The sequence below is a fragment of the Herpailurus yagouaroundi genome, unplaced genomic scaffold, assembly GCF_014898765.1.
Source record: "Herpailurus yagouaroundi ecotype Mexico unplaced genomic scaffold, PumYag 162, whole genome shotgun sequence".
Lineage (NCBI taxonomy): Eukaryota > Metazoa > Chordata > Mammalia > Carnivora > Felidae > Herpailurus > Herpailurus yagouaroundi.
This window is the reverse complement of record NW_024412403.1, coordinates 32,808,997-32,831,364: the sequence shown is the minus strand read 5'-3', so window position 1 is coordinate 32,831,364 and position 22,368 is coordinate 32,808,997. Positions and strand designations below refer to the sequence as shown.

At 36.0% G+C, this 22,368-nt stretch overlaps 1 protein-coding gene across 5 annotated transcripts in view; it reads left to right on the top strand.

The window, feature by feature from the left end:
• Positions 1–22,368, top strand: part of ROBO1 (roundabout guidance receptor 1) — a 1,150,898-nt gene that overhangs the window by 623,747 nt on the left and 504,783 nt on the right. For all 5 annotated transcript variants that reach the window (XM_040484208.1, XM_040484209.1, XM_040484213.1 and 2 more), the window contains exon 3: positions 8,792–8,875. In XM_040484208.1, the coding sequence (XP_040340142.1) occupies positions 8,792–8,875 (84 nt within the window). The remainder of the gene's footprint in view (positions 1–8,791; positions 8,876–22,368) is intronic.

Sequence of the window (22,368 nt, the reverse complement as noted above, 5' to 3'; positions counted from 1 at the left end):
CTATGGAAGAAGTACTCCATTAATTCGGTTATTACTATTGTGCTATTTCTGTCCTTTAAAATGTGAGATGTATCTGTTCATACAATTAGGGCAGCCGGGGGCACCACCTGTTAACTAACTTCAAGCGCCATTTAATTAGCCTGTGTTGAAGTTACCGTATGCTTTGACTGGAAGGGAGTGGAACAGTAACAGATGCTAAGCACAATGAAAGAAAAGCGGTTGAATACCAGGGCAAAGTGGGTGGAGACAATAACACAAAAGTCAGCAGACGGAGAGAGCCAGAAATACAAGTAAAATGGACCAGAAATTAACTCGCACAGATAAAGTTCAAGGGAGCAAATCTCTGCAGATTAAATTCCATCCCATCAAGGTATCTGTCACATCGGCTGTTATTGAAGGTTTGATCTGAGCATTCTGAATAAATGCAGAATTCAACTGGACAATTGGCTTAGTTGCTAATTATGTAAAGGAATAGTCACTTTATATATAAAGGAATAATAGTCACTTATTATTTCCATGAAAAACTTTGACTTTCTTAGACCAAACATGCAGGCATCAAATTAAAAAAACATGTTGTCATGATGAAGCATAATTTTCCCAATTGTTTTAAGAGCTCTACTTTGTCAGTGTTTCTACTAGAAGAGATCTGGAAACAAAAGGTTTTAAAATTATGAGCATTTCTCCATCAATAGAATGATTTCCATGCAGAAGACACTTTATCTTGTTTTGTCAAATTAAGTTGAATTTAAATGAGTTAAAAGCTTCTTCTGGGACATTTGCATTCTTCCGAGTTACAGGCTTATCCATTAATGCGTTCACCTTCCTAACATCCATTCAGTAGTATATTTTATGTTAATATATATACATACATACGTATGTTAATATAATATGTATCTATTTCTTTGTTTTTTAATGTTTTTGTTTAGGTCTCTATTATTTAATCAGATTTTATCAGCCTGGTATAACTGGATGTACCCCATATTAGCTCAAACAAAATCATACTTGTTAATTTCCATGTAGCTATTTTTCCTTTTTTTCACAATTACAACATTTTTTTTTTTTTGCAAATTCAAGCATAGGATGTAGTATTGGCAAATCTTAATTCCAAACTTGCGTTGCATTTCTTCAGTTTTAAGAGCAGCCTTGCAGAAAATGCATTTCATTCTTTCAAATCAAGAGATACCTGTACTTATATCTGTATATCTATATTTGAAATACTCAAATCAGAGAGAAGTCACAGAACTAAAATACAGTTTACCTACCTGGCAATATTTAAATACCATTCTTGTTTTTTTGTAGTATGACTTCTTTTGGTTTTACAGATTATCACTATTTATTACACTTTCCTTTATATCCAGTGTATCATGGGGGGGGGGATATTTATGAATCATCTCTTTTTAACATACAAGAAAGAAAAATTTCACTACTAAATCCCTCACCTGATTTAAGTTAAGCAAGATTTTACTTCCTTCAGTATATTTACTTGGGGACTGATGGAGGGAGAAACAGTATTTTATCAGCAGTAATAACTTGCCATAATGTCGTTTTGAATTAGACTTATAATTTTAGATAGATATGTACCTAACATGTCTAATGACAAGATTATAATTTTAGATAGATAAGTATGTAATAAAGTCCCAAATAAGGAAATAATTGATATTCATTGATTGAGAAAAGTTACCTCCTTTTTAAACTCTTGACTCCAGCAAAAATACGCCTCAACGTTTCATTCAGTCATTTAACAAATATGTGTTGATTAGCTAGCTACTCTGTGCTTAGCCTGTGCTGGGATTGGGCATATGAAGATGAGTAAGACATATTCCGGTTCTAAGTTGCCTTAAGCTTATACCAAAAGGAAAATCTTTATTGTTGAAGAATAACTTTTAAAAAGTAATTGTCCAAAAGATCTGAATTTATCTTAATTTTATTTAATCAGTAGTTCAATCCCCAAGTCTACATTTTTTAAATTATCTGGGAAAAGCTTTATTTAATAATGAATCCCTATTTTAATATTTTATTGTGTATTTCTAGCTTAAATACATCTGGCTATGTTATTAACTAGAGTATATGTTTTATATTGTTTGTAAAAGGAGACAGTGAAGAATCCATGGGTACTATGCTTGACAGAGCTCAGGAATACATTTGTGAAATTAACCAATCTTAGTGTTCAGCAATTGCAAAGGAATCGCTAGTCTGGTGTATCGTTGCTTATATAATATTAAAATTCCATCCAGTTCCTAGAATTGGATTGATGAGTAAAGAGAGGCCATGGACACAGTGAAAAGAGGAGGTGTTTTGGAGTCAGAAATCATTTGGAATCAAATTCCAAATCCACTCTTTACTAGTCTCATGACAGAGGCAAAATAATTTCTCTGAGCTTCCGTTTCAGCATCTCTAAAACGGGAATGTTGATGATGCAGATAATGATGGTAACTGTGGTCATGATAGAACCATAAGAACTGCATGAGAAAATAGATGTGCATAAAAAGAATATAGTTTATATTTAAAAAAACTAAAGCATTATGTAAATATTCGTTGTCATTATTATAATCGGTACAGTTTTTACTTCTCTTTATTAATATAGGATTCATTCAGTTTTCTAATCACCTAAACTAGAAAATGGGAAACAGCATTAACAACTATGTTGAGATCACTGTATGAAATCTACTTTTTTCATTTCATTTCATTTCATTTCATTTCATTTCATTTCATTTCATTTCAAGGAAGCAATCTTGATTTTTCCTTATAATAGCAAAACTGGAAATAGTTGTAACACATTGGTTTCTGTTACCATATTTCTACTTAAAAGAAATAGGTGTTTTATTCATCATTTTGTAGCACAATTTTAGATCTTGATAATATTATATTTAATGTTCTATAGCATATATCTTTCTGAAAAAGTCATTCAGTCCTCATTGTAAATGAATTTTTTATTTACTTTGTTCTCTGAATTCTTTTGAGTAGTAGGTACTACCTACAAGAGCATACTGATTTCTTTTTCCTCCCCATCTCTGTTAACATAACTGTTATTTCTCCCCTAATTTCCAGTTCAAAAGAATGGGGCAAATAATATTGTGTATATATATATATATGATTAAAGCATAAGTTTGAATTTTAACTTTAATTGGATCTTGTAAAATTGTGACACAAATACAAAGCTTCACAAACATAGTTTTTGTACTTAATTCTGCAATTCATTGCCTGGGTTTCTAATTAAATGTTTTCAGTACTCCATTTAAAGTACCCATTGCCTGCATTCCTCTTGATTAGTAGGAAAGAATCAATGAGAATTGATCCAATTTGTAGAACACAATTCTCATATTGATAGTAGTTTATATTCATTTGCTTTTCCCTAATCTTTTATTAATGGTCATCTTCAAAATGTCAATTAATGCCAAAACCTTGCACAGTGATAATGCAAATCTATAAAGAAACCAGCTTGACGCTTTACAGTAGGGCAGAAGGAAGAAGCTATTATTTTTAACATAATATTTTACATAGCTTAATATGACAGAAAGAAATGATAAAGATTAAAACTCTACTCTTTCGATGGTGAATTTCAAACCCAATTTAAAAATTAAAAATAAATGAAATTGAATTTAAACAGCAGAGTTTTCTCTCAGACCTCTACATTTCCACAATGTAATACTGGCTATCATAGCATGATGAACAATTTAGAGAAATGCGGGTTGAATGGTAGTACAAATAGGAGTATCAATGCCATTTTAATTATATCGCCAATGAAAGTGAAGCATCATTGCATGAATTTCTGCTGCCGCACACTGTAGAGAAAGCTTTATACCACTCAGTCTTCAATTACCATCCTCTAAACTTTTTTGAATGTTTTTCATAACAGAACGAACAACTGTTAATACTATATCATATTTGCTTTAGTCCTCTCGATATATGTATTCTGAGCCATTTGAAAGTAAGTTCAAAATAATTCATCCATCAATTATCCTATACGTGCATGCTAAGGGACATATATTTTCTTCTTCTGTAGATTTAAGTTGGGTCTCAAGTCTCGATTAAGTTCAGGGCAAGTATTGTTAGTGTGGATGCTTCACAGGGGGTGCTGTATATTCCATCACACAATTAGCTTCCCATTCTTATTTACTCAGCATTGGTGATACTAACTTTGATTACTGAGTTCAAGTGGTGACTGCCAGGTATAACCATTATAAAAGTTTATTTTCTCCTCTGCAGTTAGCAAATAATCGCTGGGGTGATACTTTGACACTGTGAAATATGCTGTCTCCTACCATTTTTCACCTGATAGATTTAGTGCTTATTGATGGTGATTATATGAACGATTTTATCAGAGGTTGCAATACAATGATTTTTCCAATTCAGAGTTTCCATTATAATTTGATATAGGGGTTGGGGAAATCTCAATAAAAGCAGTATTATACAGATTAACAAATTTCAAATTTACAAGTAATTTACCATTAAATAAAGTTGTATCACCTTTAATAAATTGTTGTATTTAAGGATAAAGTTTCCTAAAAGACATAATTTCCCTCGTAAAGGAGGTTATATATCCTTATTCCTTTTTGTCGTTGTTGTCACTTTTATTAAAGCTGCAAAAGACCATTACAAGATGGCCCACTCATACATTATATGTCCTATATAAATAATATGTATATTGTGTGGTTATGCATAATTCTATATAAAATTTTACATATTATAGGTTTAAGTTGGCATACAACTACCTCCAAAAAGGATTTAAAAAATAAAAATAAATCATGTAGAAAAATTCATAACAATAGGCCCGTGGAATAAGAGTTCAGTGTTTTTGCTTTTTATTTTTAAATGTTTTTTTTATTACTTATTTTGAGAGAGAAAGACAGCAAGCAAGAAAGCACTGAGAGGGGGGAAGGGAAGAGACAGAGGGGCAGAGGACGAGAAGGAGAATCCCAAGCAGGCTCCACACTCCACCTTTGGCTCGAGCCCTTGACGATGACACCATGACCTGAGCCGAAATCAAGATTTGGACACTTAACTGACTGAGCCACCCAAGCACCCCTGAGTTCAGTTTTAACCCCAGATACTAACATCCCATTGAATTGTAAAATATTAAAAATATAATACAGTGATGACTTCCTTCATGTAGATAGGAAATATAGGAAAGGAGTAGGCAGAAGGAAAAGAGGATGCATTCAGGGTTTAGTGAGAGAAGGTGTGAGGTTTCTTGGAATCCTCATAAAGTCACATAAGCAGTAGACATGAGATTTGGTCATTTAGGCATCCAATTAAGAAATGTGGAAGTTACATCATCTTATTAAAAAGAAAAAAGAAAGAACAAATGGTTTTAGTCATAAGCCTCGATGAAGCATGTTGAAGAACAAAAGGGTGAATCTGGAGCCCTATGAAACACAAGCATTTACGGAGGGCTGGGAAGGAAACAGGCTTTCACAGATGAAATATTAGTTCTTTCGAGCCCACCAGGTTACTATTAGAATTAGAATCTAGAAAACATCTTTTTAAAAAAAAAACCGAACATAAAAGAAAGCACTTAATTGTGAAATTGGAATTGCTTGCCTTAAAAGCACTAAAGGCCAAATGACCACTAAATTCAGAAGAATCTGAATATTGATGGAACATCTAGTAAAGGTCCATCTGACGTACTTCCAACCATGACTGTCTATGATTTTATGATTTAAGACTTCCTTTTATATTGCAAAGATGTTTTATATGCCTTTACAGGTACTGGATATACAGGGAGTACATTAGCATTTGAGTTAATTTATAACAACTCTTTTATATTTTCAAGTTGTTTCAGACTGAGAGTCTTTTACTTAAGTGAGATTTGCATTCTTGGTTACCATCTGTTCATTAATTAATTTATTATCTTAAAGGAAAAAAAAAACCTGTTTAAGCCCATAGAATGTTGCAGGCCCAGTGTAAGGTGGTGGGTGTACCAGTGTGACGCAGACAGATTACCTGACCCTGGGGAATTCGGTCTAATGGGGGTGTCAGGCACATAGAACCCGGCACCCTTAGTGACAGTGCATTTCTAGATGTTACGGTGGCTTTCATCAGTTGCAGCCACGCCTACATCAATTCAAATCTGGAGGGTCCTGAATTCAGACTTGGGGCACAAGAAAGACTTCTTCAGACATTGTAAGCACTAAATAATCTATTGCCTCCTTGTATTCTTTACCGTGGCTCACATAATCAATACTATTCAACAAAACATTTAAATAAATACTTTTTGGGCTCTCTTTAAATTAGTCCTAAAGCTCATGTGCAGTGAGTCAAGTGACTATTTCCTGTTACAATTATCTTTTGACAGGAAGGAGTAGGAAGAAAAATTGAGAGCAGTTAGTAAAAATGACATCTTTTGTTCTATAGGTGTAGCATATTGTTAATTAAAGGCAGTACTGGTTAGATAGAATGCGTTTTATAGATATGGTTAGATTCATTGATTAATGCGATGTCTATTCTTTCCTGAGCCTAAGCAGGGGTCAGAAGGGTGATGGGTGGGGACAGGAAAGCAAATTTTAAAAACACTCGGGATAAATTAGACATTGGTGAAAAATCCTACTTTTGACAGATCTATGTATCTCGTTTCAAATGACCGTGAACTTCCTTTCCTCATCCCTACCCTACTGCTTTTGAACAAATGTCCTCAGTTTCAGGGAACATTCAGTAACAAAGGTGCAAAAGTCATGATACTGTATATTCAAACTGAGTTCATGCTGTGGGTTTGGATAGATTTTTATCTTATTTTTAACAGAGTGATTACAAATGTGTGTATCTACATTCAATAAACTATTCCATCATAAATTAAAAGTAGCTCTTTCTTTGAAAAACTGTGTTTGCAACTAAAAATCATCAGTCTGTAAAATTAAGGTGACCCTAAACACTTCATATCTTTTAAAACAATATTGTGGGTAAGCAGGGAAGGTGTCCTTAAAAGTCTTTTAATACATTTGAACCAGAACCTTCTATCTATCTTCCTGTATCAACCTTTTTTATTTGGTTAGTTTGCTTGAGTAAGGTTACTTCGTTTATGGCAGAACATTGTGCTAACACTGACACAAAATACACACACACACACACACACACACACACACAAACCTGTTTCCCATTCTCTTTTATTGATGTGACTTAAATCTCTGCCCTAAACAACTAATGCATACAAATAGGTTACAGGCTGGAGGCGTGGAAAGGAGACCCTTTCCCTGCTATACCACTTCCTGAGTTGACTTTAAGGATAAATAGGACAACAGCTATTGCTGGAAAGGCAAGGATAAATAGAGCAATAACCAGCATTTTTTTTCTTTAGTCTGCAGATATCCATACCTTTTTTTTTCCTTTGTGTTAGCCACATCAGGTTAATTATATGACCCATGAGCTGGAGAGGAAGGGAGACGGGGAGACAGAGTGGATAGATATACTACATGCAAAAAGTCACAAAGTGACCCACGTTAGATTTTATATCCTCTTTTAAAAAATTCTTAATCCTCCCTGAAGAATTGTGTGTAGGACAAAATGGATCAACCTCGCTGAAAAAACTAGCAGGGACACAGAATTAATAACCCCTGTGATGTTTCTGGAGAGGCATTACCTGCACATACTCGCTGCCTCGTTCATAAGTGACATACTTTCTTCCTCAAGTAAACAGCTGTGCTCCTTCACTGCTCAGACCAAGGAATTCTGTGTAGACGCTATTTAAGGTGATGAGAAGCCTGCAGAACACGTCAACATGAATGACCTATGACGCGACGGTATTCCACTTAGGAGGTACACACTTAGCTTTTATTGTGTCTGTGTCCGCTTATCAGCAATGAAGCTAGATATTCTGCTCATATTTATCTAACACACGTAAATATGATATGTACGGTGACTGAGCACAAGTGAAATTAGTAGTGGTGTCGTTGGGCTTCCGTGTGTATTTATAATGCAACTCAGCTTCTGGATATTAGAACTTTAGTGTCATTTTGCTTGGCCTCGTTTCTAAAATTCTACATTGGAAAATGAACGTGCAGTGTGAAAAGCATAAAAAGCGTTTCTTTCATTCAAGAAAAATCAGAATAGATGAATGAAAATACTTATCTGGATGACTGTAATACAGAATCTCGAGCAATTTGGAATGTTTTAAAATATCCAGCCCCAAACGTTCAAAGTTAAGTGTTGTTTTACTTATGCATTTGTTTCAGTAAACTCATCTCCTTCCTTTAAGATGATAAAGTGTTGCCTTCCGAAGGATGTGATGTTGCACTGCTTTCTTTGCTGTTGCTTAAGAAAAGTATGACATTTTTATAATCCACCCTCTTATTTGACAAGACCCTATTTTTCCCCACACCCTGCCCCCCCCCACCCATATGAGGTACAGTCCCTTGAGTCTGTAATTGGCAGGAGATGAAGCGATGATGGGGAGTGATCACAGTCAATAGCTTTGATTAACAATAAGGTGGAAAATTAGCAATGCTAGCATTCAGCCACCCTGCCCTCTCCCTCCTCCATATGCTCCCTCAGTCCGTGCTGGCGGCCTCACAGAGGGCAGTCAGAGCCCTCCGCCAGCTTTGAAGTGCAGCAAAGGTGCAGGCAGAGAAGAGAATTAGGGAAATTAAGGAGAAGCAGTAGAGACCGTAAGCCATGATGCTGAGACCTCCGTGCGGCTCAGTGTGCTGCAGGAGGGGCAGGGAGGAAGTGTGCTGTGTGTTGTCCCTGTGTGTTTTTCTGTCACATGTGGATTTACTTGTGTCTGGACATGCTGTGATCGAAATGGCAACTACTGTTACTACTGTGACCCCATCAGCAGCTCTGGTGTTGTTTCCGACAGACCCTGAAGACCTAGAGAGGGGGAACGACAACGGGACGCCCATCCCCACCTCTGATAATGATGACAATTCGCTGGGCTACACAGGTAGAGTGTTTCTTCCCAAATCCTCACCATCCATGCCTCCTAAAAATGCCTCCACCTCCATCAATCATCAACCACCTGTGTAAAATTATCTACCCATCCCTGCTTCCTGCTAACAACTGCTACAACTTCTTGTCCTCGTTTTCCAGACTTCATTCTTCAGCTGGGAGGTCATATTGCTAAAGTAAATACTTTGGGGAAAAGCAATTTAACTTCAAAACTGCATGCATTTGTGTTGTCGATTTTTAATTAAAAAGAGAGAGAGAGAGAGAATACTTAGCAGCCGGAAACTTTGATATTGCTAATTTGTTTAGGCAGATAATATAATATTATCTTAGAGATGTAATATTTGACTACATTGCTATCAAAGAAATAAGACTCTCTGCAAGTAATTGCACTTCAAAATTGTCTGTAATTGTTGTTTGTTTTGTAGTCTTATAAATAACAGAAAGCAAACTCCTAACAAGTGTAATGTAGTCATAAATACCAACTTATACTCAGGATTGTCTTTGCATGGACTCATTGTTACCTTATCTATGAGCCACTTCTTAAGTAGATGCATGTGCACACCGGCATTAAAGTAAAAATTAACTAATCGAATGCGTTGGAAATAACTCATATTATGAATGGCTAAGAGTGACCGCCTTGGGAATACATAAACGTTTCTTGCAGAATTTGTAAGTATAGCTCTAAATATAATCATGTAAGTTACACATCTGAGACAATTTGACTAAAACTTTAGATAAAGGCAAAGAATAAAATACATCACTTATAGCCCATTAAATCAGATAATGATGTAATAGTGGTCTCGTTGTACTAGCAGCTATTTATTATGGTCTTTTCATTAGTTCTTATTAGCACAGTTCTCCATAGACTGCTAGGTTGTGGGCTATGGATAGAGGTGTGTGTGTGTGTGTGTGTGTGTGTGTGTGTGTGTGTGTGTGTGCGCGCACGCGCGCACCACGCACACACACGCATGTTGACGTATTTGGAGTTAAAGATAATGAAGAACTCTTCTTATCATTACAGTCTTACGGATGATTGTGTTAGAGACCAATCCAAGAAACATTTTTCACATTGTATAAAATAATAGACTAATCCAATAGGCATTTTCATATCGTATAAAATAATAAACTGGTACTTTCCTTGAGAAGCAGCCTCCCTATTTTCATAGAAATAATTTTCTCCAGTAATCTCTCATTTACACAACTGTAGGATTTAAACATTTGGAATAAGTACTAAAATTAATAAAATCTTTATAAACAATTTAATATTTATTATATTTATTTTAGCCTTATAGATAACTCATTCTGATTTTCTCTTATCTTTCACCGAAGAACTGAGATGAAAGGACAAACAAATCAAAGCCCATTGGTGGTAAGATGGTGAAGAAGCTGGTATGATACTTTCTCAGAAACTTAGCTAGAACAAGGGTTGTAAATGTCACTTCTTAATACCATAAAAGGAAGTTCATACGTGTGAAATGAGGAATCAGAGATAGTGTTCTTTCTCGTGGGTATTCTCATTTGCCAGTGCATCGTAGTTCTATTCCCTGGTGCTCACCCAATCTAAACAACTGCATTGTTTAGATACACTAATAGGGTTTGCTCTTTGTCTTTTATGGATTTCCTGAAAATTATATATCTCCAATGCATAAATCACGTTGCAGTGTTGAATTAAGAGAACTTGAATAACAATGCATTTAAGAATAAATTATAACATTTAAATTTTTGTTATATCCATTTATTTTTCCTCCTTACGTTAATCAGTAACCAGATTTCTGCTATTAAACATATCAGATGAATTAAGATGAGATAATAAACTCATAAAATTATCTTTGTATTCTACAAGGGAACTCATTAAAGCAGCACATTTAATGTGATGTGACTGCAAAACAATCTTCGGAATAATTTTGTTCCTGAGACTCTAACTCTTTATGAACTCTAGTATCAAAGGAAGTTCATTCTGTATAGTTTGTCTCACTAAATTCTTGATTATTCAGGAACCTTTCTTTCTACTATATGAATTAAACATGCTGTTTGTCCCTTTCACTTGCATATTGACCATTTCTTTGCTCATTAAAACCTCTATTGGAAGTGATAACAAAAATGAAATAGAAAATAATGCTTTTTCTCTGCTTGATAACAATTATAAAGATCTCAGTTTAGCTCTGAGACTGAAACAATTGTGCAGAGTGTTACCTGAAACTACCAAGACATTTATTTTATGTGCATTTGTGTGGGTGTGTGTGGGTATATGTGGGTATGTGTGAGTGTGTTTGTGTGTGTGATTCCCTTTACTCTAATCACATAAAATTGAGTTGATAGAATCTTTATATTAGGGGAAACTCAGTTCAGAAGGAAGTGAGAAGGTCTATCTGCTCAGGAACTTTTTTACATACTTAATGTAACTTACCTCTAGTATACCTGGAGTTTAGTAACTCTGAATATAGCAGCAAAAACATTGTCAGAAATAAAATATAAATATTAAGCAATTTAGAGAATATACCATGCAGTTGTCAAATAAGTCATTGATATGACTTAGCTGCAGGATAAATTTTTATGAGAGTTAACAAGTAAATACATCAGGTATGATTTGAGGGGTCTATACACTTTGCACAGCATCACAAAATGACTGTGAAAATTGTATATGCCAGATGTTTACTTTTTAGTACATGTTGTTTCACTTTGTTGAGCTGACAAGTGAGACTTCTCTCTCTTCCCCTAACACTCATGGGTATAAAGAAGAAAAGCTTCCCAGAGGAATCTGTACACTTGTGGAAAACATTTTTGGGGGAGCATGAAACGGTCCCAAAAGGAAATCCCCAGTTCCCTAAAATTCATACTCACACTCCCCTCAATTCTCGTTTTTGACCACTATAAAGAGAATAATTTCCACTGTGAGCTAATTTGTCACTGCACCTGCTCTACTGCTCAAACCATTTGAGACCATCACTATCAAATTGACCCATCAAACTAAAATCCATGGATCTCAGATCATACACATAAATGAATATTTGTATTAATGATCTAATCAGCAAGTGATAATCTCTTATTAATAGTACTTGCTACTTAAACCATATACCATACTTACCTAAATGGTGTAAGTGATTTAATTGAAAGGTTCAGGAAAAAAAAATGGTAATATGGAGTTCAGGAGAGAAACACGTACCGATTCCTGTTCTGCTGACCACTTTCAGACACAATATTACAAAGCCGTGTTAAGATTTCAAAACATTTTAGTCTCTCTTTTACTGATCAATGAACGCAGAGCGATTTCTAAGGTGGCACAGTGAGGTGTTATTAAAGTGGACTTGTGCATTATTTAGACAAGTAGCCCATTTCCCGTTTAACCAAGAATGTCATAAATATTGGGGATCATTTAACAGTTCACAGTGTATAGCCTTTGTTGCAGGAACAAGTAATATGGGGTTTCAAATCAGCACTTTGTGGGGTCAGACACACATCATTCCAAAGAGGTTGAATATAAAATAATCAATGATTCTTTTTAAAACGAATGCCTGAAAACAGTACATTGTTTTTGACTTCTGGAAGTGCATATGGTGTTTCACAAATATGTTGTGAATCACAAAAAAATAATATGTTTAGGAATATTTAAATGTCCAAAGTATACATATAGTCCATGTAGAGTTTTACTTAGTGACAAAAAATTTGAAGAGCAGTCTACTGATACATAACAAGTTAGGGAATAAAGCGGGAGCTACTGACTTCCTACCAGCATCCATAACCTTTTTAGAAAGTGCTAATTATTTGTTAGAAAATGTATGAATTTTATTTGTTTTTCTGAGAACCAAAAAAAGTCTACAAATTTTATTTGTAGTGTCTAAAATATATTGTTTGTCCCCATTTTCACATTTTATTTTAAAAATAAAACAATCTCCCCCATCTCTATAGGTGTTTTAAGGATTAGACTCCTATATTTATAGTAGTATAATGGAAGAAAACCTTACCACAAATTTAAAATCCTAAAACTGAACAATTATCAGCGTTATGTCAGTACCAATTTAAGTAAAAAATCTAGCCTTGGAAAGTTAGAAACTCCAGAGTAATTTCAAATGGGCATAGTAGAATCTTCTACCCTTCTACCGACTTCTACCGATTCCGAGTAAAGTTTGGTTATAATTCTGTTTAAAAGGAAACAAGATATATTCTGTCTTATTGGAAAAAATATATCTTGGACGAATTAGTGTGTTTGCCCACATGCACTCAAATAGCAACCCCAAAACATATTTTGCCTCACGTTTTAGAATTTGGACAAATAACTGTTCATTGCTAGGGGACATTGATTCTTCTGTTCCTCTGCATTCTTAATTATAGAGTTTCACAATTATGATCCAACAAAAATTCCATTTTGGTATGTGCATTTTTAAAAATGTATGCATTGATGCTAATAACCAGCATTTATTATCATTTCATGTATGCGGTGCAATTTTCTCAATACTAATGCTCATTGCCACTTTCTCAGGAAGGCGCTATTGTTAAAAGCAACAGTGCCTACTGTCTGCCTCAGCATTCTAGAATAGAAATAGTCCCTCATTAACCATACTTTTTTCCAACATTGCAGAGGCCGTTGAGGTGGTGGCTACAAGCTTCATTTGAGCGTGTCGTTAGAAATTAAATAGCTTAACCATGCTCCTATGCAACAGCACAGTTCTGGTCACCAACATTTTAGGGCCCTGCCAATTTTTATCATAGGTTCTTTATCATCACACTGACTGGTGCACATCATTTTTAAAAAATCAAATAGGACAGAAGCTTTAAACAAAACCAAGAGAGTCCTATTTTACCTTCCTATCCTTGAACCCGCTTACTCTTAACCTCTTTTACTCTTTTGGATGTATCTTCTGATTGTTTCCTTTCTATTTTTAAATAATATGTATCCACAAATGATTCTTGATTTGTCAATAATAGGTATTTTCTTTTACTCATTCTTTTGCCATCGCATTCTTTGTCAAATTAACAGTTTACATTGGTATTATGAAGCAAATTTTCCCCAGATGAATCTACTGCAGAGCCAAGTAAAATACTATAATTGCATTTCTTTCTTTATATGAGATTGTTTATTCTCTGCAGTTAATAATTGCATTTTTAAACTTCCTATAGGCTTAATCCTATCTAATACTCCACTAATCTGAGGTTTTTCCAGGCATCTGCCTCATAAAATACTCCACGTTTTCGTCTCAAAATGACCGGTTTCTCTCTAGCCCTGGGATTTTTTTCCTCCACTTGTCTTTGTTGGATCTCTTATTTCTAGATCTCATTTCTTCCTCTTTTTTGGGTTTATCTCCTTGTTAACAGAAGCCTTGTCTCAGAAAGCACCTCACAATAGAACTTTTAAAACGTCAAAAATAAGGAAGTTTTACTCTGATGTGCTTTGTGGTGGTGGCTTGTCCATTTTTGCTTATTGTTTATTTGCTTTTCTTGATTTTGCTGGCTACTTGAGGGGCCTTGCAAATGGGAGAATCATAGATCTTCATTATGGGAAATTTTCTTAAATTATTTTTTGAGAATACCAGTCACTGTATTGTCCGCTGCCCTTTGTTTGGAATCGCTCTTAGGCAGTGGACCTTTTAGATTGATTCATTGAATCTCTTATCTTTTCTTCCCTATTTTCTAACTATTTGTCATTTTCCTCCCAACTTTCTTGGAAACATTAAAAGTTTTTGTTTAAATTCCAGTCAGTTAACATGCAGTGTAATATTAGTTTCAGGTGTACAATATAGGGATCCAACACTTCCATACAATGCTTGGTGCTCATCACAAGTTCACTCCTTAATCCCCATCCCCTATTTTACGTGCCCCACCTGTCCACCTGCCCTCTGGTAACTATCAGTTTGTTCTCTATAGTTGAGTCTGTTTCTTGGTTTGCCTTTCTCTTCTTTTTTCTGGGAAGCATTCTTGATGTTTATTGCCTACCAATGCTTTTAGAATTATTTTGTGTTTGTTTATTATATGTAAATTTCTGAAAGCTCTTTCTTATTTACTGATACTTATAAAGAGTTTCCATAAGCTCATTTAAAGTAATTTCTCTGATTCTAGTCAACTGCTTTTTCTACTATATGTCTGCAGTTCCCAAAATATAGATAAATATTAGAAATCCACCTAAAAGCCATCAATTTACAGGTGAGGAAACCAGGATCCTTAAAGCTATCATGATTTTACAAAGATAGTACAGATATTTAGCAATAAAGATTTAACATCCTCCAAATTAAATTTTTTGTGTTTTTTCTAACTTAAAATACTTCACAGAGGGACACCTGGGTAGCTTAGTGGGTTGAGTGACAGATTCTTGATTTTGACTCAGGTCATGATCCCAGGGTTGTGGGATCGAGCCCCATGTCAAGTTCCAAACTGAGCATGGAACCTGTTAAGATTCTCTCTCTCTCTCTCTCTCTCTCTCCCTCCCTCCCTCCCTCCCTCCCTCCTTCCCTCTGCCCCTCTCTCTAGCTGGTGCACTCGAAATATAAATAAATAAATAAATAAATAAATAAATAAATAAATAAAACTTCACAGAATTGATAGGAGATGAGAACGTGTAGGAAAATAAACTGCAGAATAACACTAACACTATACTTTAGTGCTTACATAGACTTTTTAAAGTACCTTATATTTGGCTCTAGAAAAATAACACTAATTTACAAGTTCATGTCAAGTAGCTTACTCTCTATGAAATATCTGGATAATCACTTATTCATTTACTTGAACAAATTCATATATTGAGTGCCTGCTCTGGGGAGAGCCTTGTATTAGGAATATGGCGGTATATAAGATCTAAAATGTTAAAGTCAACATCATGCATGATTCCTCTCTGGATCATTATATCTGATGGTCCGCTCATTGACATGCAGTTTGCCAGCTTGTGCCCTGGTTGTGCGTTAATTTTTGTATAATAAATTAATAAACATTTCTTAAGACAATAAATTAAGCCATTTCTACTTGTTATAGACACATATTGGGAATAATATATGCCACATCAACTTAACTTATTGAGCTAGTCTTAAGCAGTTAAGGAAAAGAGATACATGTTTCTTTTTTCCCCAGAATTATAAAACTGTGAAATTTGTGATTTGTTTTGAGTGACCTCAATTACTAGAAACTTTTTGCCAGTTCTCAAAAATGGGAAAGGGAGCAAATGAGACAGAAGATTGGGATCATGGATTGAATTTATGTATAATATTCCAAAATTGAGAGAAAGAGGAAAAAAATAGTTTTATTTTCATTATTATTGACAATAGGGAGCAGATATGCCTACATCTGTCTTCCTGAAACTTAAGGGAGCAGACATGGAAGCTTCAGGTTGATTTGAGTGTCAAAAAGTAAGCTGAACTCTGATGACAATAGGTTCTATAAAAGAACAGTTTAAAGCAGTTTATCTCAATTATTATTTTAAGTGTATTTATTTTGGGAGGGGGAGGGCAGAGAGAGTTGAGAGAGAGAATCCTAAGCAGGTTCCACACTGTCAGTGCAGACCCCAATGTGGGGCTCCAACCTAGGAACCGTGAGATCATGACCTGAACTGAAACCAACAGTCGGACGTTTGACTGAGCCGCCCGGGCGCCCCTATTTTTCGTAATTAAGTAAATTTTACGTTGTCCTCATATTAATAACACTACTCTAATTCTAGAATTTTTCATGAACATCTTGGAAATTTAAATCATTCCAAAAAGATGTTAACTAAGGCATGAATGATTATACTTAGTATTTGATAATATTTTCAGGTAAGAAAACTTTCAGTTAAATATTTTGATTTTTCTATGCTGTGGGAAGAAAGAGTACAGTGTCTTAGCTTATTATAAAATGGAAAAGCCTTGATTTTTGTAGGAAAATTTCATTTAATTTTACTTTCTTCAACTAGAAATTCAAGTGGAAAAATACTTTTTATGGATATTTTTGATTTGAAATTTTGAAAGAATGCTTTGATTTTTAAAATATTTCCACAGTGAAAAATTTTAGACATATGTTGGGAATTACACAAACTTGGGAACATAAAGTAGGCAGGCATTCTTTAGGTATGCCAATGTCCTGAAGACAGAGCACCTGTACATATAAGGAATTCAGATCAACAAATTATTTTAAAAATTTTAAGAAAATTTTTAAAAATATGTACTCCTCGTGTCATAGCATCTGTAACAAAGTCACTCCCTTTTTATCTGGATAAGTCAATAAGAATCTGTATTTAACCAGTAATTTTTGCAAGACGATTGATATTTGAGCTTAACTATTGTCCACATTGCTTATAGAGGCCTGGTTTTGGAAATGACTCCCTACTAACCCAGAAAGACGTGTCCCAGGCCCAAAGCCTTCTCAGCAGTGCATGTAAACTGCATGACATCAACTTCCAGTCAGAAGCTATCAGGACACAGTCAAGGGTAAAGTCTCATCCCTGCTGTGGTCTCATGCAACTCATCTCCCCCCCCCCCCCCGCTCTTTTGTTTTGGATTTTTCCAATTCATAAAAAGGAAATGATCCTTGGCAAATGACCAATTTTTTTGGAAATGAAAAGATAATTGGCTCTTTCTTTTTTTTTTTATTTTTTTTAATGTTTACTTATTTTTGAGAGACAGAAACAGAGTGTGAGTGGAGGAGGGGCAGAGAGAGAGAAAGACACAGAATCTGAAGATGCTCCAGGCTCTGAGCTATCAGCACAGAGCCCGTCGTGGGGCTCGAACTCACAAAGCGCAAGATCATGACCTGAGCCGAAGTCAGACACTTAACAGACTGAGCCACCCAGATAACTGGCTTTTTCTAATGTCTAATTTTTAGAGGTAATCTTAGGCAATGGCCACTTTTAATGGTCATTACGTTTATTCCTATAGAACTTTTTTTCATAATTCATGGACGTCAGTCTAACTTTGGCTCGTTGCAAAAAGTTAATACATAGAGGGCTATGCAATCAGTACATAAGCATTTGACACAAACATAAACCATTTTACTATTATTTTACATTGCTGCCAAAAAACTTTTGAATCAGCTACATGTTAGTATCACAGTGATAGGTGAGTACTACAGTAAGTAATACTGTAGTAACAAGCAAAAATCAAATGTCCAGGCAACTCAAGATAAGTGTTCCAAGGCAATGTAATGAAAATGTATGTCTCCCTAAGGCATGACACGGGTGGAGAGGGATTCTGTTTAACATAGTCATTCAGATTTCCAAGGCTAACAGATATGCTACCATGACACAGGCTTCCATGATTACAATAGCAGTAAGATCATGAACTGGCTTTAAAAGCTTCTGTACAGGGATGCCTTGATGGCTCAGTTGTTTAAGCATCTGACTTTGGCTCAGGTCACGATCTTGAGGTTCGTGAGTTCAAGTCCTGCATCGGGCCTTGTGCTCACAGTTTGGAGCCTGGGGCCTGCATCAGATTCTGTGTCTCCCTCTCTCTCTGCCTCTACCCTTCTCACACTCTATCTCTTTCTCTCCAAAATAATTAAACATTAAAAAAAAATTTTCTGCACAGAAGTGACTACTGCTCTTTTAGTGATCCAGAGAAAGTCACATGGACACACCTAATCAACAGAGTAGGGAAATGCAGTTCTATCATGGCCTCAGAGGAGGGAGAACTAGAAATACTTGGAGAACAATACTGATCACTACTAGCCTGGCAATGAAAAAAGGAGTTTGTCATTGGTTCAGAACATTTGCCCCTACCTTGAGGAAAGAAATTTTATTTCATGTGGCATCCAGTGGTTCCATAACTGAGTATACTGAATATTCAGTTGTCCTTTCCTTCAATTCATTGCTGAAAAAATAATTTCTTTGTTCAAAATCAGTGGGATTTTTTTTGGTCTCTTTTATAAGTGTATTTATTTATTTTGAGAGAGAGAGAGCAAGAGCAGTGGAAGGTCAGAAAGAGAGGGAGAGAGAGAATCCCAAGGCTGGTGAAGAGTGTCCATCTCATGACCTGTGAGATCATTATCTGAGCTGAGGTCAAGTGTTAGACATTTAACTGAGTGAGCCATCCAGGCCCCCGCAAAAGCCATGGTATGCATGATGAATGGATATAGAACAAGGCATACGGCAATTATACAGATGGTGGGTCTGAAAAAAGCATGGGGGGAGGAAAGAAAATTCATTCATAGAAGATCTGTTCAGTGAAAATATATCACTTCTCCCTCCTCCATGAAGAAAGTAGTTCGATATACTTATCCTACTACCAAGTTGGCAGGATGGACTTCATATGCTATTGCATCACATTGATGGGTCAGCATTACTCTGTGCTATGGGGAGACTGGGCTGTCAGCAGTATTGGTGTCCATTCAGTTTTGTTGAGGGTAATACTATGTCTTTAAATCCATACAAAACTTCTCTTCATGCTACCTGAACACACTGTCAATTGTGCAAGCAGTGGGATGATAGAGGAAGGCGCTGAATGACATCTGGGCCAACTTTGCTGTCTATTTATTAAAAGACTCCTATGCAACACGTGCTCACTTGTAAGTGTTCACCCAGAGTGCTAATATCAGTTCTGAATTCATTTCAAAGGGTCCATCTCATAGTCTTTTGCCCAGATTTTCTTCTTTTGTATTCTTTAAACTTTTGCCTTCTAACACCCCAAACGTCCATTCAACCTTTTGGCTACCATTCCTGAATCAGTCTAGGTCCTTACCTCTAATCATCTCTCCTTCCAGGTAAAGTGGTTGACCAGTTGTATCTCTTGAAGTTCTTCCCATAGTAAAGATTTACTTTCCCTGTTGTCCTTCATGGCACTCTTGTATGGGATACAATGCGGCATATCATTGGTTCCAACCAATGCCAACATATCATGCAGAACTAAATGAGTATCAAACTTAGTCAGCTAAGTCAGCTGACGATGGGAAACACCCCAGGTGGCCGTGGGTATGGATTGAGCAGGAGGTGGCAGTGTAGCAGGAACACATGCATCATGAATGGGAGCAACATGTACATACAACATCATGCACTTTCAGTAACCGATTAAGCCTCATCTTGCTTTGTCAGTGCCAGTTCTCCTTGATGATAGCATGCTGCCGTGTGTGCCCAACTTTCTGACGTAGAGGATCAAACATCACCCAGCTGATGATGGTTGAGTGAATTGGGGAGGAAATTAGATTGCCTTAATCAGAAATTCAATCACATGGATAAGATAAGTACAAACACCCAATGTATATTTCAAGTCCTTAATATTGGCGCTTACTTTCCTATGTTTTCATAGAGATAAGGTGTTTTATTTGATTTTTTTTATTTTGTATAGAGTAGCAATTCTAAGGTCTTCCTACTATTTAAAAGAAAAAATTCCTGGGGCGCCTGTTTGTCTCAGTCGATTAAGCGTCTGACTGTGGCTCAGGTCATGATCTCACGGTTTGTGAGTCCGAGCCCCGCATCGGGCTCTGTGCTGACAGCTCAGAACTTAGAGCCTGCTTCAGATTCTGTGTCTCATCCTCTCTCTGCCCACCACCATTTGTTCTCTATCTCTCAAAAATAAATAAATGTGAAAAAAAAATTTTTTAATTCCTCATTCAGTGGGTCAGGGAGACAATGTATTATTCTGCTAATTGTTCATTCAGCTACGTATTCAGTAACTGGAAAGATTGTCAGAGATGAATTTTCAAGCACACCAGCAGATGTACTTAGGATAAAATTTAGTCATTTGACTGATGAAACACAATATTGTTCTGGATCTCTAGGCCTTAACAGTATCAAATGGTCTAATTTCCCTTTCTTTAAATTAGGTGTCTTGATAAATAGGCTTCTTTTAGGGAAGTCCAGAAAGTTACAGTACATAAATTTGTGGTATCACATGGTCCTTTTTCACAACTACCTGGCCTCTCCTATAGTTATGGGGTTCCCAGCCTGTGCACGGGCAAGGGCTCATGATCTGGTGATGGGTGACAGGCCATGACTATCCAACACGTGACTCAAGTCAGGTCTTTTTCACCACACCTAGATTTTTTTTTAATTTAAACTTAGTTATACTTTGGTGACTTGACAACGATTTCAATTCTAAGGAGATATGATTTGTAAACCACAGCAAACTATCATTGGGAGTTCATAGACTACTGTAAAGACCATGCACACTTTCTCTTTGGTAGTTAACTGCTATCATTTGACCTTGGCCACTCCAAAACCATACCATCCACACTGAGATCAGAGCTAATTACAATGGCAGTGCCTCCTAACTTCATGACTAGCCTACAGAGAACAATCACTATGCTTTTCAAGCATACAGGAGCTCCTCTCTCAAGTGAAGTACCAAATGCCTTGTTAAAGGGATTGTCTTCTGGGCCCTTTTAAAAGACAGAGTAGGAAGATGGGTAAGTATGTCACAAATGATAAATCCACTCAAACATTCGAATCCCTCTACAGAAGCTTGCCCAATAGAAATAGAATGCACACCACAGATGTAAGGCACATGTTACTTTTAAGTTTTCTGGAAGCCATATTTTAAAAACACAGTAAAAAGTAATAAGTGAAATCATTTTTAAAATTCTATTTTGTTTAACTTAATGTTATAAGGTAGTATTTCAATATGTAACCCATACAAAAATTATTACTGAAATAGTTTACATATTTTTGCACAATTTTACACTTAAAGGACATCTTGATTTGGATTAGCCACATGTCAAGTGCTCGATAGCCATGTGCATTCCTCCCTCTCCATTATGCCAAAGAATTTCTGGCATCTAAACTTTATTTACTAAACACATCGTTTGAGTGTAAGTTTCAGTCCATACCAAGCATGCAGCTAGAACCACTTCCAGCTGTTCAAACTAGGCTTTTGATTCTAGAACTCTGTTAAATCCAACCATATTAATAAATGCAGCCACTTTAAAATTATTTTTCTTCTTTTCTGGCCTAGCACATTTAGAATTATACCCCATAGATATTCCCCAGGTGTCTGATGGTATAAATTAGCACAATCGAGTAAACTGTGTCTTCCTAAGCTAAGAATTGTAGCTATGATGGGTTGGGGATCAGATCTTTGCTCTAGAGATAATTAGCAGTAGAGTGGGGTATGAGGTGAATGGGTTTCCTTTAACCTGATAACTACCTCAGGGTCTCCTAGCAAGGTAGATCCAGCTTTATCTGATGGGCAGAAAGGGGTCTCCCGGCTGGCAAGGGAAGATCAGTGGAATTTGAGGTGTTTGGAGTGCTCTCGTAGTCTGAACCCGTCCATATAACTCCATTCCATTTTCAGGTTCCTGCAGTTCCCCCCCCATGGTGCTCTCAGTTTTCACACAAGAGACCCCAATCCAGCAATACTCAGTCAGAATTTTAACTATAATAGCCCTGAGCCCATAAATCAACAAAGATGCTCTATGTCCCTGATTGTGCCTTGAGCCAAGGATTTAAAATGCTGCACTTATTATTTCTCTAAATGATTCTTGCAGTCAGAAGCTGACAGCCCACCCAAAAATTCCCTGTATTCTTTATTAATGTTATAATAGCCTACTGCAGGAACCATTCAGGTCACCAAAACCTTGCCTCAGCTGGCACTCCATTGCTGATGACCC